This window comes from Zonotrichia albicollis, chromosome 8 (assembly GCF_047830755.1).
Source record: "Zonotrichia albicollis isolate bZonAlb1 chromosome 8, bZonAlb1.hap1, whole genome shotgun sequence".
Taxonomy (NCBI): domain Eukaryota; kingdom Metazoa; phylum Chordata; class Aves; order Passeriformes; family Passerellidae; genus Zonotrichia; species Zonotrichia albicollis.
Window position 1 is genome coordinate 8,793,194 of NC_133826.1, and position 16,828 is coordinate 8,810,021.

Below are 16,828 nucleotides of genomic sequence, written 5' to 3' on the forward strand. Positions count from 1 at the left end.
CAAGCAGATAGAGATTGGCAAAAGCACGCCTTTTCCTATCCCAAAGAGCATCTGCAATTCAGAAAGGTAAGGAAAAGGCATTAAAAGGCAGAAAGCAAAGAGGATAGAGCATACCTCAGCTGAGGAGATTAGAAGACTCAATAAAGACACCTATTGTTACCAACAGAAATACTCTACAAATACACAGGCTGAAACCCACCATCTTAAATTAAGCAATCCATGAAAAATATCAGAGAGATGTAAGATTAAATTCTTCCATGCTCCCCTATCTTCACTGGAAGGCTTATAAAAGTCTGCAGATCACAAGGGTGTACACATTGCTGCTATATGAAACCATGTATTAGTATTTTTATATTATCTACTGTTTTGTCTCCTTTGTTACCTGATCAGGCAAATCCTCTTCACATTGTCTCGCAGTTTTCACTAACTGGGATGTTTGGACTGTGGCAAGGGCACAGCCCTGGGTCTCCAAGTCCTGCTGCACCACAGCTTGAAGGAATAACCCGCCTGTGCCAAGGAGCAACTGTTGCCCCCCAGAGCAGAAGGCCAGCAGAGCTGTCACAGATCACAGCCTTCAGAGACATCTGTGCCATAGCAGGGACTGAACTGGTTCTGGAGCTTACTCCAGAGGAGGAAAGTAATCCCCTAAGCTGCAACTTTCCTAAATGCTGGCAGCAGGAACTGCCAGCCGGTAACGACAGCTGGCAGCTCCGCTCTGAGCTGAGTGGTTTTTCCATTTAACTCTCCCCTTCTCCCCAGCTCAGCCTGGGCAGCAGCACACACATGTCCCCACTGTTGTAAGAGACAGAATTTTCCACAAGATCTCACAACTCCCTCATGAGCCAGCTCTTCTTATTAAGGACAAATTGTTCCTAGTGGGGGATATCTTAGACTGAGGCAATCCTTAAGTGTGTGTTTATGGTGTTCTCTGCTTGCTCCTGCTCTCAAAGTGGGAGACTTAACTCAAAATCTCTGTCCAAAAGGTGCAAATCCAATGGGCAGCTTTGCCCCTTTCAGCCCATCCCTGAGGAGATGCTACAACTTTCAGGGTGAGGTTTCAGCAAGTTTAGTCTCAGCAGATTTCCCAGCAGAAAGGTACCTGGCACAACTGAAAAATCCCCTGCTCTTCCCCACCCCTTTCAAACCAGCTCTGCAAATCTTTCCAGTGTAAAGTTTCAAGTTGGAAGGGATGTTCTGCCTTAGAAGTCTTTTCCAACCCAAATGATTCTATAATTTTAAGTTCAACAAGTTGTTTAATGGGAAGCTACACATGACAAAACAACCTCTTTTGTAACAGACCTTTACATAAAATAGGTTATTTTAAAATAAGCCTGGCAGCCTCTCAGTGTCTTTTCTAGAGAATATTATGCTGTGCAACTCTCCTTTAAGAACAGCCTGGAGTATAGCACGTACACATGTGGAGCCAGGAGAATGGCAGTCAGGGGATCAGCTGCTGATTGAGCAAGGAATCCTGAGAAATCCAGGCCAGAAATGTCTCCAACAGCAGGTGCACAATAGGTTTGTGTTTCCTACACCACTCCAAGTCACTTTTCTTTCATACGTGTGCCAAATGAATTATCACTGCACAACTATATGAACACAGTCATTTGATAAACCTCTAAAATCAAGAAAAGGTATCAATGCCACAGGCAAAGGTTTGATCTTCTCCTGTGCCTAAAAGGATCTTCAGGACTTCAGTTTTGATGGTGAAAACTGAACTTTTATACACATACCTGTGCATGTGGCGACATGAAGTATTTAACTCAAATAAATACTTACTTTATGTAGATGGATTTATTTGAAAAATATCCCTTGTGACAGATAACTGTAAGGCAAGCACTCATTAAGCCACAGAACAAAGTTTATTGGATCTCCTCAAATTCTTTATACAGTTTTGCTGCTAAATGGACACAACACATTCGCATATTGCCTTTAATTTTTATTTCAATCGTAAGTCCATCTTGAAAGAAGTGGTAACACATTTAATGGCATCTTCAATAAATAAAATGACAAAAAATCTAGTCCTTGCACAGACACATTACAATCCACTCCAAATTCAATATTGCCAAAACATTGTTGGGAGTTGTTCTAAAACTTGCTTCAGGATCTTTTTGTTTCAGCACTTAAATACACAGAAAAGTGTATGATGAGAGAAAATTCTGAACAGAACTTGTAAAAAGCAGTAACTTAGAAGCAAGAGTTAATGAAATCTCACTAATTGGATTAAAGAACACAGTTTGAAGTATCTTTTGAAAAAACCTGATTCAAACCTTCATATTAAAACATGCAGTTTTGCTGGATCCTATCCATGTCAGCATACTTATACAGGAAGAGTTAAATTCTAGGTTTTCTTCTTTTATTTTTTTAAACAAGAAATTCATAAAGTGGGAGCATTGGCCCCCCCACACTCACAAAAGCAGTCATGGTCCATATATTCAGCAGTAGTAAACAGCTATTTGTGGCCAGTCCATTGCCTGAGCTCCTACGAGACTGGAAAAGCTACTGCAGTTTACCCTTGGTTCTGCACCCATCTCTTGCCCAGTCCAGGAGCCTCAACAACCTCAGCGAGGTGAGAATTCCTGAAAATACAAATCTGACTGCAAGATGAGGACCAATACATCTGATTCTAATTAAAAACTATGCTTAATTTAAACCTTCTCCTAAATAGAGAAAGTCATGGCTAAAGAAAAGCTGAGCGTTAAGATTTCCGAATTGCAATTCTGTGTAATTAGCATGTCACAAAGCAATCAGAGTGTCAGTTAATGTAGGAACAACCACTCTAGCACTAAAATCAGTTAACACTCTCATCTTCATGCCATCAGTGGAAGCTTAGGGCACAAAAGGAATGCATGGTTGGGCCCCTCCAGACCTACGCATACTATATAGGGGACAGGAAAGCTTAAACAAAAGACAAAATTGCACCACATCTGTGCAAACGTTTCAACCAGGTTGTTTCAACCAGTTCCCTGCTCACCCCAGCTCCTCCTGCTGACTGCACTTGGCTTATTCAAGAGAACAGGGGGAAGCAGGACTGTTTCAGGGAATTAAACTTTTCTTCTGCAATTATCTTCCCCTCAGCTGAGCACATTGTAACAAAAGTGCAATAACTTACAAACTTCTCAAACGAACAGCTATTAAAATTACACATTTTTAGGGAAACATATTCACTAGTTTGACCATAAAAATATTTCCCCAGATAACAAACCTTAAAGCATTTGGTAACACAGTATTTCAATAATAATAAAGAAGAACCCTTCCACTTGTTACAAAAGACAGAACTGTCAGATTTTGCCTACTGCATACTTTTTAAGAACTTTGCCATCTTGTGAAGACTATGCTGTACTTAAGAACATAACTATCATTTAAGATAAATGAGTATTGAAATGTTAAACTGACTTTCTTAATCTTTTGCAAATTAAAACAAGGAAAAATCCATGTCAGGGTCATGTCATCCAAAAACCTGCAAGACAGTTTACATCCAGAGTCATAAGGAAGCACCACTTTTCATAAAGTACTTTGTATGTCTGTTCCTGAAATGCATATTTCATAGTTTTTTGTCAATTGCTAAAACAGATTCTCACACTAACTGTAGCTTGACTTAGAGAATTCAGGTCTGGGGATATAAGGGAATTTGGGGCAAAATTATACTTAAAAAAAACCTGCTAAATTTGGTCCAAGAATCCAAAAAAACCCAAGGTTTATGGGTCCTTCATTGATTAATGCTGCTGTTCAGTTGATCTTTAAAAAGAAAGTAGGTGTACAGCAATAAGGAAGAAGGACTGCCCATGACAGGCACAGAACTGTGACAGAATAAACAGTTTGTTCAGAAAGATGTATTAACTGTGTTTCTGCCATGTGAGTAACTGAACTTGCACTAATGGAGAACCCTGAAACTTGTATACTATAGCCACAAGAAATGATTTCCTATTTAAAAAACAGATCCATTTCTAATCAGCTGTTTTACCAATCATCATTAGATATGTGAAAAAAAATAAAAAATCTTTTTAAAATAATTACAAAGAGTGGACTGCAGTAGCAGCTATTCAAGCAAGATTCAAGCACAAGTTGAAATGGAGTTTCAAGCTGGGAATTAGCCTTCTTTGTCGAAAATTTGTACAACATTTTCAAAAACCTAAAAAGATAAAGAAGAATTTTATGAAGTATTGATCTAACAGTTACTCCAAGTTAAACCAACTTAAACAGTATTTGACAATACTTTCAAAAATATATAGGGGTTTTTTAGAACATTCACAATAATTCTTTAACAGTGGGACTGGCATCAATTTTGGGAAGCAGACAGAAGAGCAACACTGATTGAGAAGAGCAAAAGCTCATGAAAATGTAAAAGGCAAGACCCTGTTAAACACAGAAACACTGGAAATGTGTTCAGTCCAGTTCACACTCAAGCAGAACAGATCAATTTCCTCAAGTTATTCACATCTTACTCAGTCCTTCAAGAGTCAAATCAAGAGCTCCAAAGCATCCCTGAGTAATAACATCAGTGCTTAATGAGCAGGCTAATCACACACACAGACACACATCTCAGAAGAAAGCCAGAAATATACACCCTGCCACCCTGTCATGCCCATATTTTGGCATATATATACTTACTTCATCAACAGATTTAGAGGCATCCACTTTTCTGACTTTTCCCATTCTCTCATACAAATCTATGATAGGCTTAGTAGACTGCAGATATGTATGAATTCTAAGAGAAAGCACAGGGAGAAAAAATCCACATTACATAGAAAAATATCAAGAGAAGGGACCAGAAAAGTTTTTAGGACAGTACCTCTTCTCCAGGCTCTCCCGGTTATCGTCGCTCCTACCGCTGCTCTTGCCTCTCTCGAGACAGCGGCCGATACAGATCTACAAAAAAACACCAGAAGCATGACTGCAGCCAGGAACAACAGCTGCCATCCTGAGAGCAGGAAATAACAAAAATCCTGCAAATCTAAACTGGCCTGGCACACAAAATACAGCCCAGAACTGGTGGATGTAACCAGAAGTCACATAGGAAGTGTCTTCTAGAGAAGGATGATCCACAATCCAGTTTATGAAAATGGGATTGGGGTCAGAGGAAGTAAAAGCAGCATCAAGCTCTGTGATTTGACTGGATTCTCAACATGAGACATAAAAAAAAGAAAATTACCTGATTTTCAAGGATGTGTTCAGGCTTTCTGAAAAGCAGCATGTCAAATGGGACTATTAATATATGTCTGCACTAAAGGAAAGACACTGTATGTTCTCTCAAGAATTTTTTAAGGCAAACTGACAATAATAAGTTACTGTCAGTTAAAATGTTCTTACCTGACATTATTATAATGAAGACTTCAAAATCTAAGTAAAAAATAAAGAACTAACCATTGCCAGAAGTGTCCCAATGAACTAAGTTTTTTAAACCTTTAGTTAAATAAGCAAAGCTGACACATGTACACTCCATGAATACATTTATCCAAATTATGCAAGAGGACAAGAGTTAAAAATTATTTTTCCTCGACAGTACAATCATAGTAAAGATCATGAAGCATTGTGTATTTTAGATCTAGTAAAAAAGTGGAATCACAAAATTAATGCCCCAACAAGTGAAAAAAATTATTTAGTCTTATTTAGTCTTATTTATCTTGTTTCTGTTAAAACAGAAAAATAGTAATTCCTCATGTGCTCTTTAAGATTACAAAATTATTGCAAATAAATAAATAAAAAAAAAAACAATAAAAAGCCAAAATCTCAGGAAGCTAGGCAAAGGGGTAACAGGAAAAAAGTCAGCTTAAGGTGCTGGGATGCTCATAACAGTTTTTATGTTCAAGGGCACTGACAAATTAAGAAGACAGCACATCACGGCACTTATTAAATGAAGGCACTGCATCACTGTCAAAATGCCCTTGTAATTTAATGACTTGCTGAATAAAATGTTGATTACTGACTATCCCATAGCACAGCTCATAAGTATGAAAATAAAGATTGCTGCTGCACTTCAGAATTCAAGCAGACATTGCATCAAGGTAATTTTGGACTAAACAACAAATAACTAAGGGTGAACAGAGTAACATTTTCTGAAAAGTAACCAAATAATTTTGTAAAACATATTTAAAGTTTTGATAAATTTTCTTTAAGAATACAATTGCCTGGAGTACTTCCTCAATATAATTTATTCTCATATGATTATACCAATTGTCATTAGCTGTCTATTTCAATAAACAGGCAGCTTTTCATCAGCTAAAACAAGTTGCCAAAAAATCCTTCAAACACCCAGGCCAAGTTTTCCTTCTACTCTTACATTAGTCCATCCTCCCTGTCAGAGTTTAATTGTTCTTCTTGAACGATTCCCACAATATTATAAGAAAGGAAGTTACAGAATTACACACTTCATTACCTCATTGTCACAATCAAAAAAGAGAACAAAGGAGACATCCGCTTTTCCATCCATAGTCTTATTCCAGCCTTGAAGATTATCTTCATTCCTGGGAAATCCATCAATCAAAAACTTGTTCTTCTGGGAATTGGCAGCCATTGTTTGATCCATTGCCTGATAAAAGATAATTCAATTCACAATCTCCTGCACATATGCTGATTTATCTACTTATTAATTTACCCCCAAGATGTTGACATGGTAAGTTGAGAAGCATTTATTTTAGGATTATTGCAGATTTACAAAATGTGCTTTTTGTTTCACTTTCAATGCATACTGGTTAATTCACTGATGCACCAACACAACTATTGTTCAAATTGAATCAATTCTTTCACAAAGCTCAAAAATCTCATAACAAACAAATCTCATAATAAATCCCAGCTTTAAAGCTTATTTTCTACAAGATTCTGGGAAGTGTCTTTACACAATAAGACATCAGAATATCCCTGATCTAAAGTTAATTTGAAGGGAAAAGCTCCAGATAAATTTAGTGCCATGAACAGCAGCCTTTTTTTGACTTAAAGTAGATACTCCCATTGATTTCATGGACATCCAATAGAGGCTGAAGCTTTTCCTTTCACAAGAACATCAGTAGGTGTTCTTCTCTTTCACCTGACTATCTATTTTGACAAAACTCACAAATCTTAGTGCCTTTAAGGCCTCTGGCCTCCAATCAAATATGACTGAATGGACCAAGAGGTCCAAAACCTAGTGCAGGGAAATAAGAAATACAGTTTCACTGCTTTTCCTAGAGCCACTAAGAAATAAAGGAAAATTAAAATAACCCATTTTCACAGATCCCCAGAGAGGCCATCAGCTCTCCAGCAGTCAGAAAGAAACACAAGTGATTGCTGAGAGAAGCAGCTCCGTGTCTGCCCATTCATACCGCTCACACTGGAGGAAAAGCAGTTCTGCCAGAACACAGCCACTGCTTTGTTGCTTACTCTGCAGGAGTGACCCTGCAAGGAAATAGCCTTTTCCTTACCCTCTTCAGCAAGCTGATTGTTATTTCAACTGGCACAATCTCCCCCTCTTTAATGTAGTTCTCAATGAGTTCTCCATACTGGGAGCCCGGCCTTTTCCGCTCGTCCCGGAGCAGGTCACCGGCAGAAAGGTGAGTGTAGCCGTATTTCTGCAACAGGCAAAGCAAACACAGGCTCCCTTCAGGCAGAGCATTTGTGCAAACCCAACACCAGCCAGCAGTGCCAGCCCTGTTTATCCTTGCTTTGCAGCAGAAAAACCCAGTGAACAGCATCTTGCTAGTGACAGATCTGTTCCACCTTCAGTGTGCAATCTGACAGAGGAGCACACTGCACACAACACACACAGTAACAATAAGAGTCATTAAGGATGGAAAAGACCTCCAAGATCATCAAGCCCAGCCTTTGACCAAACACCATAGTGACAACTACACCAAAGCTTTAAGTTCTACATGCAGTAATTTTTTGAGTGTTTCCATGAACGGTGACTCCACCACCTCCGTGTTCCAGTGTCTGACAACCATATCAGTGTGGAAATTCTTCCAAATGTCCAACCTGAACCTCCTCTGCTGCACCTTGAGGCCATTTCCTCTTGTCCTGTTGCTGGCTGCCTGGGAGAATAGGCTGACTCTTAGTAAAAATTTCTTTCAGGGAGTTGTGAATGACAAGGTTTCCCCCAAGCCTCCTTTTCTGCAGGCTAAAACCCCCAGCTCCCTCAGCTGCTGCTCATAGGACTCACTCTCCAACCCTTCACCAGCTCCATTACCCTTCTCTGGACACACTCCAGCACCCCAATGTCTTTTTGAGGTGAGGGCCCCAGAACTGGACATCCTTGGGTAAAATGCTCAACAGGGCTTTGGTCAGGTATTTCTCTATACCATTTTCAGGAGCAATTTTGTTATGTTTAGAAACAAGACAAGAATTTTGTTTAATTACCTACTGAAAGAAAACACATAGGGTGATTGCAGTTCCTTTGGAGCTGGAGGAATGTCCCAAGTACAGGCTAAATCAGAAATCCTTATATTCAAGTTGTGGTTCTAGTATCAGCTTCCTCCCCAGCCTTGGTGAAATCACCTATAACACAGCAGCTGCACAAACAGTCCCCCTGCCCCTGCTACCTCCTTCCCTGGGATGACCACATAGAGCAGCCCTTGGGGAAAAGCAGTGACTTCTCCTAAGGATGACGTGGTAGATCAAAGTCAATAACTACACTGGTTCCACCCTCTGCCACACCACACAGAGTAAACAGAGAGATCAGGTTCAGATCCATCAATATGATAGCACTGTGCAGGAAAACAGCACACACCATTGCTCTTTCACCTCAAACTACAGCTAAAATTGTCACTTATGAAAAATATTGATGGAAGTATTTATTAGACATGAATTTCTCAGGCATTTATCATTGTAAATAGATACCTAGTGCAAGCAAACAAATACATTCCAACCAAAGAGAAATGCATGGTTATAAATAATCATTTTCTCAGCTCATTTAACACTGCAAGAAAATGAACAAAGTGCACTATGCTCCTTGACCAAATATAAGTCCATCAAAACAGGCAATAAATACATCTCCTTGGTATTACCTAAGCTAGTTCTACATCCAAAACACAGCACACACATACATTCTCATCTGGAAGTTTTTACACAAAACAAAAGCAGCAGCAAAAAACTTCAGGGTTATCAGTTTGGCTGCAGCAACATCCAAAGCAAATTTCAAACAAGGTGTCTGAGAGGCATAATAATGTGACTACACACTCGGCGAGGCTGTGAACTTTGGATTTAAAAACTTGGCTACTGAACTAAGTACAACAGAAATATTACACAACCCACTAAATGACTTTAAAACATTTCAGTTGCTTTCCAATTTCACCCACAAAAGCATGGAAAGTTAGTTCTGCCATAGTCATAATTTAAGAAGGGATATAATTACTTAAATCTCCAAAACTGTACACAGTTGGCAAAAAACAGAAGCAAGATTTTGCTGTAAGTGTGAAGGAAAAGCTTCACAGACATCCTCTGTAAGCTCACTGTACTCTTGCTTTAATGTACATTGCATTTGGATATGCCTAACTAATTGCAAATCTAAATATTTATAACCTACAGAAGCCATAAACCAGAATAAATTGTTCCTTATAAGCAAGAAACATTAGTCTGCTGAATGCTAAATTAACATGCAGTTCTTCTTGCTAAAGTTATAGAATGATGATTTTTTTAACATCAGGTTTCTACAAAGAAGAAAACAGGAGGAAAATATAATCCCTTAGGTTTTAGAGGATTACCAAACCATTTAATTTTCCTTGGCATTTTCCTTTTCATGCATGAAAACAAAATTGAGTCAGAATTTTTTTTTTAATTCTCCATCTTTTGCAAGAGCAAACTAAAGTAGTTTTTAACAGCTGAACTGGAAAGCAAAGACAGAAGTGTTTAAAAGTGCTTTTGTACAAATAGACTTGTTTGAGATAATAATAAATTATATTCAAGACTAACCCTCAGAATGGCTTAACCAGGCTGTAAGAAAAACAAACCTCTCCTTCAGGGGCAAAACATCTATTTGTGAACTGTGCTGAGCCGAGAGCCAAAGAAAACACATGGGTTTAAACAATGCAAACAAGGGGGGAGAATGGCTTGGCTGCTGCTCCACACACAGAAGGCTGCAGAGATGTGGAGCTCCTGCTACCCTTGCCAGCTTTAATCAAGATGTTCAGGGCACAAAGTTTTCTTTCATTTTAGGTCATAGAAACCCTCAGCAAGCGTCCTGAGCTGCAGCGAATCAGTGCAATGCCAAGGGCTCGCAGAAGAGACTGTGATGTAACAGCACAAAACATGGGTCAAACACTCAGGTCTGGACAAGGTCTGCCCTGTGGCAGCAGGACTTCCAGCAGTGCCAAGCACATCCTGATGCAATCCCCAGAATGTGACTCATTGCCACTCCTGCACTATCTTCTGCAATCAGAAAGGGAGCAGGACTGTGGTTGCCAAATAATGAAAAAGCAGTTTTCCCAGCTCTTACTAGGCACATAATATCAGAATGAAAGGACGACTTAGAAAAAAAAAGAGGTCAAAAAACAATTTCCAAATACTAGGATGCCAAGCACTTAAAATCTGGAGAGATTTTGGTGTTACACAGAAGAAACAGGAAAATACAGAATTAACTATTCTAAAATGTATTTTAGAGATAATGCTTTCTGCTATGCTGTCAGACTGGTGTGATCTAGAAGAAGGAAAAAAAGATTAAATTGGTAAGTTACTATTACACAAGTTCTCATTGCTACACAAGTAGTGCAAGCTCCTGGTGCTGTGATGATTTGCTCCAATTCAGGACACTTGCTGAGGGTTTCTCTCACCTAAAATAAAATAAAATTTTGTGCCCTAAACACCTTGACTAAAACTGGCAAGAGTAGTGTGAGCATCACACCTATTTATTACACAAGTTCTCACTGTTTTCAAAATTAATTTTTTGAAGTATGGGTCTCCAAATATTACCTACAAAAATCAACTGTGAATGAAAAAGTGCTGCCTTCAACACCACTCAAGACATTCTCCCATTTTGCTTTAAAAAAATAAAACATAAAAATAATTTTATAAATTCCAGTGAAATAGAAAGGTGAGCTCAACTTTCAATCAATCCCATCAGAGCAGCAGTGGATAGAGCAGAGCAGATCAGAACAGCACTTGATATTTGCCTCTGCCTGGTCAGTCACAGCAGGACAAACTGGGGGACACAAGCTGTGAGCTCCACATCTCCAAATTCCAGCCCGAGACTGCAGCCTCTCCGGGCTGCCCTTCCCTGCCCTGTGCTCCAGCCCTTCCAGCTTCCTTCTGCCAGCCGGGATTTGCAACTTTCACTCTGCAGACAGAACAGGCTTTGTTTTCCGTAAATACAACGAACAGATGCATAGAAATGGAAATGCGTGAGTCACATCGGGCTGGAAGCAGGCGGAGCGTGCCCAGCAGTCTCGGGCAGTCAGGAAGGATCGGGGCGAGCAGCAGCTGACGCTGGGACTCCTCCACAGCCCCTTCCGAGGGACACGGGCTTTATTTCTGATTCAGCCCTGGTGGTCCTGCAACAAATCTCCCCACTAAACACACAGCTTGAGACTTCCTTAAGAGAGCAGAAGCCAAGGAGCAAGAGAAACACAAATTACTGCTTTGACCTTGACTCCTATCTTGGCTTATCATTGTTAGTTTGAAAATGAAAGTCACAGGGCTTAAGATTTAAACAAATAAAATACAAACTTTTATTGCCCTGGTTCTGACCTGTCATATCTTGGGCAACCTTAATAAACAACCAAAATCTGCTACATACACCATTTGAGAACTAGTAAAAATAAAAACAGAACTGTGCAAAGCCTGCAGCCTTCAGGGTTTTTTTAGCCTTGAAAGCTTTTGTCTGTCCTACTAGCACATGGAATTAAATCTTTGGGGTACAGGTTACAATGCAGTAATAGACTTTCTGTCTGCTTATTCCAATTTAAAAAATTGAAGAAATTTTCTTACTTTGAAATATGTTATTGTCTCTGGGAAACAAAACCAAACAAAACCTCTCATTAACAAACCAAAACACACAATGGAGATCCCACAGTGCCTCCAAGGAAGAGGGGGGCAAACAGAGCACCCCAGGTGCTTCAGGAGCACTGACTCAATACAAGGCACCCAGTATGTTCAAGAAAGTCCAAAGTTTAATGCCTAGTATTCTGCAAAATGAAAATGTTCAGGGATAATTCTTCAGGGGGTAGATTTAAACACTCACCGTGTTTTTTTAAAAAACCTCCAAAGTTCAGAAATATAAATTTATATTCTAAAAATCAACTATGAGAACTTAAGGCTAAGTAGAATACCAATACATGACATTCATTAAAGAGATTTCAGAAGCTGAGTTTAAAGCAAACAATTTAAACCCTGTTTTTACTTCAAGGAAGTTAACACTGTATCTCAGCAGACTTCTAGAAGACAATTAACACAAGACAGCAAAACCTAAATCCTCTGCTACTTTCAGAGGAGCATTTCTGATACAATGAATACTTCTTTGCATTGTTTCCTTCACCCTAGGAAATCTCCTTATCATATATCCCAAAGCAACTTAACAGCTTTTTCCATTTGGATATCAACTTATGCTCTTATAAAACTGAGAAGGCTCAGTATCCCACTTTGTAGAATTAATTTTAGATTTAACCACAAACATACAGGATAGGCTATGGTGGAGGTGAATTATATTTTAGGTACACAGAGAGCAATGCCTTGCATAGCCCAAATCTCTACAGATCACCTTGCCAAAACAAACAGACAAAAAAGTACAACTCAAATCTTGCTTGGAATAAAGACAAATGATTTGGTTATTATTCTTCCCACCAACCAAAGAGCTTTACATCCCAAGCAGAGGTTATAAGGATTTAAAATTTAAGCACAAGAAAGCATATTTTGCGCAGACTTGCTGAAAGCATTTTTTTTCCCTTGACTTTACCATAGTGATTTTATACGCAAAGTTCCGAAGTCAGCAATAAAGCACGGTTCATTATCTCACAGTCACAGAAGAGACACTGTGGAAAGCATGAAGGTTACTGCAAGAACCTGCATTCAAATGACATCACTCAACTAGAGCTCAAATATTCTTCCTCACGTGACAGCTACGCATCAGTCCCAGATGATGGCAAGCTCCACCTAACAAAGCTGTGGAAGGTTTCAGGAGTTAATCTGCAGGGCTGCAAGGGAGAGGATAAGAACTTAAGAGGGAATTCTGCTTCATCCCTCTCTAAATAGGAGGACCTGCTCCAGAACAGGAGCAGTTCTGCTGATTTGCATTTCCCTGACAATTCTGTGTCTGTGGAACACACAGGAGTCGAGTCTTCCCTCCGTATCGGAGAAAACCAGTCTGGTTCAGCTGTCTCATCCAACCTTATCTGTGGAGATAAAGAATCCTAATCACTCACCCACTGTTCCCTTTCTTACACTGTGTCAATACCCATTCCACTTGTTATTAGGTCTTCCCTCAAATCAGTTTTCCATTTGTGTCCAAATTTGGCAGGCATACATGCCTTCTCCACATTTAGGGATTCCAGCACACACATATTGAGCAGTTATGATTTACACTAGTATTTAACAAATACATACATGGGATATCCATCTCCCTTTTTTGGGAATGTAAAGCACAGTCTGCAAAAAAATTACAAAACTTCTCTGAGAAATTGTTCCCAGGTACTAAGTACATAATATCCCCTTTACTGTACAAAACACAGACATCCTTGGTTTTTAATAAAAATAGTTTGATGCTAAATTCATACAAGAGCTCACCTCAGCCAAATGAGACTTCTTCCACATGTGATGTGCTCTGTCCCAAATCTCCAGTATGAATAGCAACCAAGACATATTTATAGCTCATACTGACTTTTTGTTCAGCACAGCCTTCAAGCTCTACAGTAAGATACTGGGTCAGATTCATTCCAAATGTAAACTAACATTATTCCATCCATTTACAACAAGCATGAATGAGGTTTATTATTACTCAGCTACAACCCCCTTTTCTCTGTGGCAAACTGCCAAGAGGGTTTAAAACACAAATAAAAACACACTATCAACCTAAAGGCAGCATTGACTGCACACAGGCTGCTCACTTGCCTACAGGACTCTCTGGGGGCTGCCAGGGGCCAAGGTGAGGATCTGTGCTTAGAAAAGCTCCTGCTCTCCAGTACCTCTGCTGTGTTTCACCCACACTTCCCTGCTCATGTGCCCTTTTTCTAAAGTCTTCCAGCACACTCACATCAGTCCAACTATTCTTTAAACTACCTCAGACCCTCTCTGCCTCCCAGTTTAGCCAGTGACTCTCCTGGAGGTGTCTGAGCCAGCAGGAAGGTTGTTCTTTGCATTCAACAGGTCTGAGTGCTGTCTGTCAGCTCACTGACTGCAATAAACTTCTTTCCATGTAGTGAACAGGATTAGCAGAATTAAAGCAAATCTGCATTTATTCGAATTTGGATTTCCCTTTCCAGGCTTAGAGAAGAAAATAAATACTGCATAACCAAGGTTTTCCTTTTTTCCTTTTTTAGCTGGAAATACTATTTGAGTAGCAATGGCTCATTTGAACTCCTCCTAATAAAGTGGTCTTTATCCAATTATATCAGCCTATCCAGCCATAGGCATTTATCCTCCTAAACACAGGCCAGCAGCCACATAAGGTTCTTCAGCCCCGAGGCTACACTAATGGTTTGCTGAAAGCCATTAATGACAGCCTACAAGGTTCCCCTATAGTTTAAGCTCATTTGTTTTCTACGTGCCAGGGGCTGAATCTGACCTTACCAAAAAGGCTTTATGAGCACTGTGAACCTTCCATGCCACAATTTAATTTAATGAATATGCTGCTTTGAACGCAAGTCTGTAATTTGAGGTTTAAATCCTTCAGAACTAAAGTCATAACGGCATTTTTTAGTCTGGACCAAATTCACTTAACTTAGTTATACAACTCTGAAGTCTGGGATGTAGCAGCAGCATGGATAAACTGTAACAGTACTCCCAGAATAGAGGACACACAGAACGTGGCTGTTCCAGGAGTTTTGGGGTTCTTTCCCACCAACAAATTCAGGAACATGGCCATCACCACAGTTCTTAGCCATATTTTTCAATGAGGGTATGCATAAGCTTTGATCCTATATGGCTTTTAATAAGAAAAGTAAATGTAACTACTCAGTAAAAAAAAAAAAAAAAAAAAAGATAAAAGAGCTGTTTCAAATCTAACATACACACATGTTTGGAAGCATTCATCCCTAACTACTTCCGTAATTATCCACCTGGATACACTGTAATTATCCCTGCGGTTTTTGGTGTTTAAAAGGACAGTACTACAACATGTATCATCCACTGCTCTTTCTTACATATTTGTTGTCTCAAAAGGCTGGAAAAATGTATTCAGAAAACTGAAAATTTGAAAGTTTAGTCAAATTATACTGTCAGTCTTAAACTCTTTAAAAAGAAGGAACAAGATGAACAATCTATGGGATCAGGATTTCCTTTGACCTCTATCACATTGTGTCACAGAAATAAAAAATTAATTTGTTCTATTTTTAACATATTACTTCCACAACTTACTGAGATGGCGCTGGGTAAAAAAGCCAACACCCTGCAATGCCTGCTGTACCAGCTGTAACGTTTATGGGACAGGCCTCAGGGGACACGGACCTTGATCCATTTGAAGCACACGTATCCCAAAGGCTGTCAGATACCTCACCCACCTCCTCTGCCAGGCCCCAGCTCCGACGTGGCCGTGCAGACGTGTACGGAGCCTCCCACTCGGGCTGGGCTGCGGGACCGGCCCGGCAGGGCAGCACCGCCCGGGCACCGCGAATCCTGCCGGGCTGCCGTGCTGCCCCCCGGCCCCGGTACAGCCGGCAACCCGCGCTCCCGGCACAGCCGGAGCGGGCTCTGGAACACCGAGGGTGGATGTAAAATCCCAATGGTGTCCCCAAAGTGGATGTAAAACCCCAATGGTGTCCCCAGGGTGGATACCGGCACAGGCACCACCAGCAGGGTGGCCCCGCGGGGCTGAGAGAAAAGGCAGGAGAAGAGAAAGGGCCAGGCGGCCTGACAAGGGTGGGAAGCTAGACTGAGGGCTGCCCCATCACTTCACCCACTAAAGGGGAGATGCTATTTTTATTTATCGCCTCGAATGAGTGAGGAATGGATGGAGACTCGACAAGAGACCAGATTGAAAGGCAGACAGTGGTCCCGCCACCCCCGTCTGTGTAACACGACCCACAGACGACCGCCCCAAACAGGGTCCCGGGACCCACAGGGGGATCCTACAACTCCCAGGGCCCCCGCGGCCGGGGTCCCGCACCCCCTGCACCTCACCTCCACGATACGAGCGCACTGCGTCCCCTTGCCCGCCCCGGGCCCGCCGAGGACGAAGACGACGACGGGCTTCATGAGGAGAAGGAGGCGGCGGCGTTGCAGCAGCAGGACAGCGGCGGCGGGGCGGCGGCCGTGGGGCGGCCGATAGGGCGGGAGGGCGGGCGGGGAGCGGCAGGGCCGAGGCCGGGGCTGTGACTGAGGCACCGCTGCCGCCGCGCTGTCCCCGCGGAGGGAAAGTGCTTCCGGGTCCGGGCGGGGCGGGGCGGGCACGTGGGCGCAGGGCTGGTCGCGGCGGCTCTGAGGGGACTCAGGGTCTCAGGCCCTGACTGGGGAAGGCGGAGGCGGGCGCGGCGCTCCAGCGGGACCGGGAGTGTCGGTTCATTGTTGGCCCCGCCACAGCCCTTTCTGGCATGGCATGGCACGGCATGGCCCAGCCCGGCAGCAGCGGCGGCAGCGCCCCCGCTGCCATGGCAACGCCGCCGCATCGCCGCACTGCGCCTGCGCACTCCCCGCCCCCTGGCATTTTTAAACCCCCTGCGCGCGCGCTGGCGGTTGGTTTCCCCGGGACGCGCTCTGATTGGTCGAGCCAGCCGTTCCC

The 16,828-nt window shown here is 41.6% G+C and overlaps 1 protein-coding gene across 1 annotated transcript; it reads right to left on the reverse strand.

Moving 5' to 3' along the window:
- Positions 1-1,843: 1,843 nt before the first annotated feature.
- CMPK1 (cytidine/uridine monophosphate kinase 1) lies at positions 1,844-16,698 on the reverse strand. The gene is made up of 6 exons (XM_005482236.4): positions 16,231-16,698; positions 7,398-7,544; positions 6,377-6,529; positions 4,793-4,869; positions 4,612-4,708; positions 1,844-4,132 (listed from the first exon to the last, which is right to left on the reverse strand). Exons 1-6 carry the CDS (start codon positions 16,303-16,305, stop codon positions 4,091-4,093), a joined length of 591 nt encoding a protein of 196 aa, XP_005482293.1. The 5' UTR covers positions 16,306-16,698; the 3' UTR covers positions 1,844-4,090.
- Between the last annotated feature and the right edge of the window lie 130 nt (positions 16,699-16,828).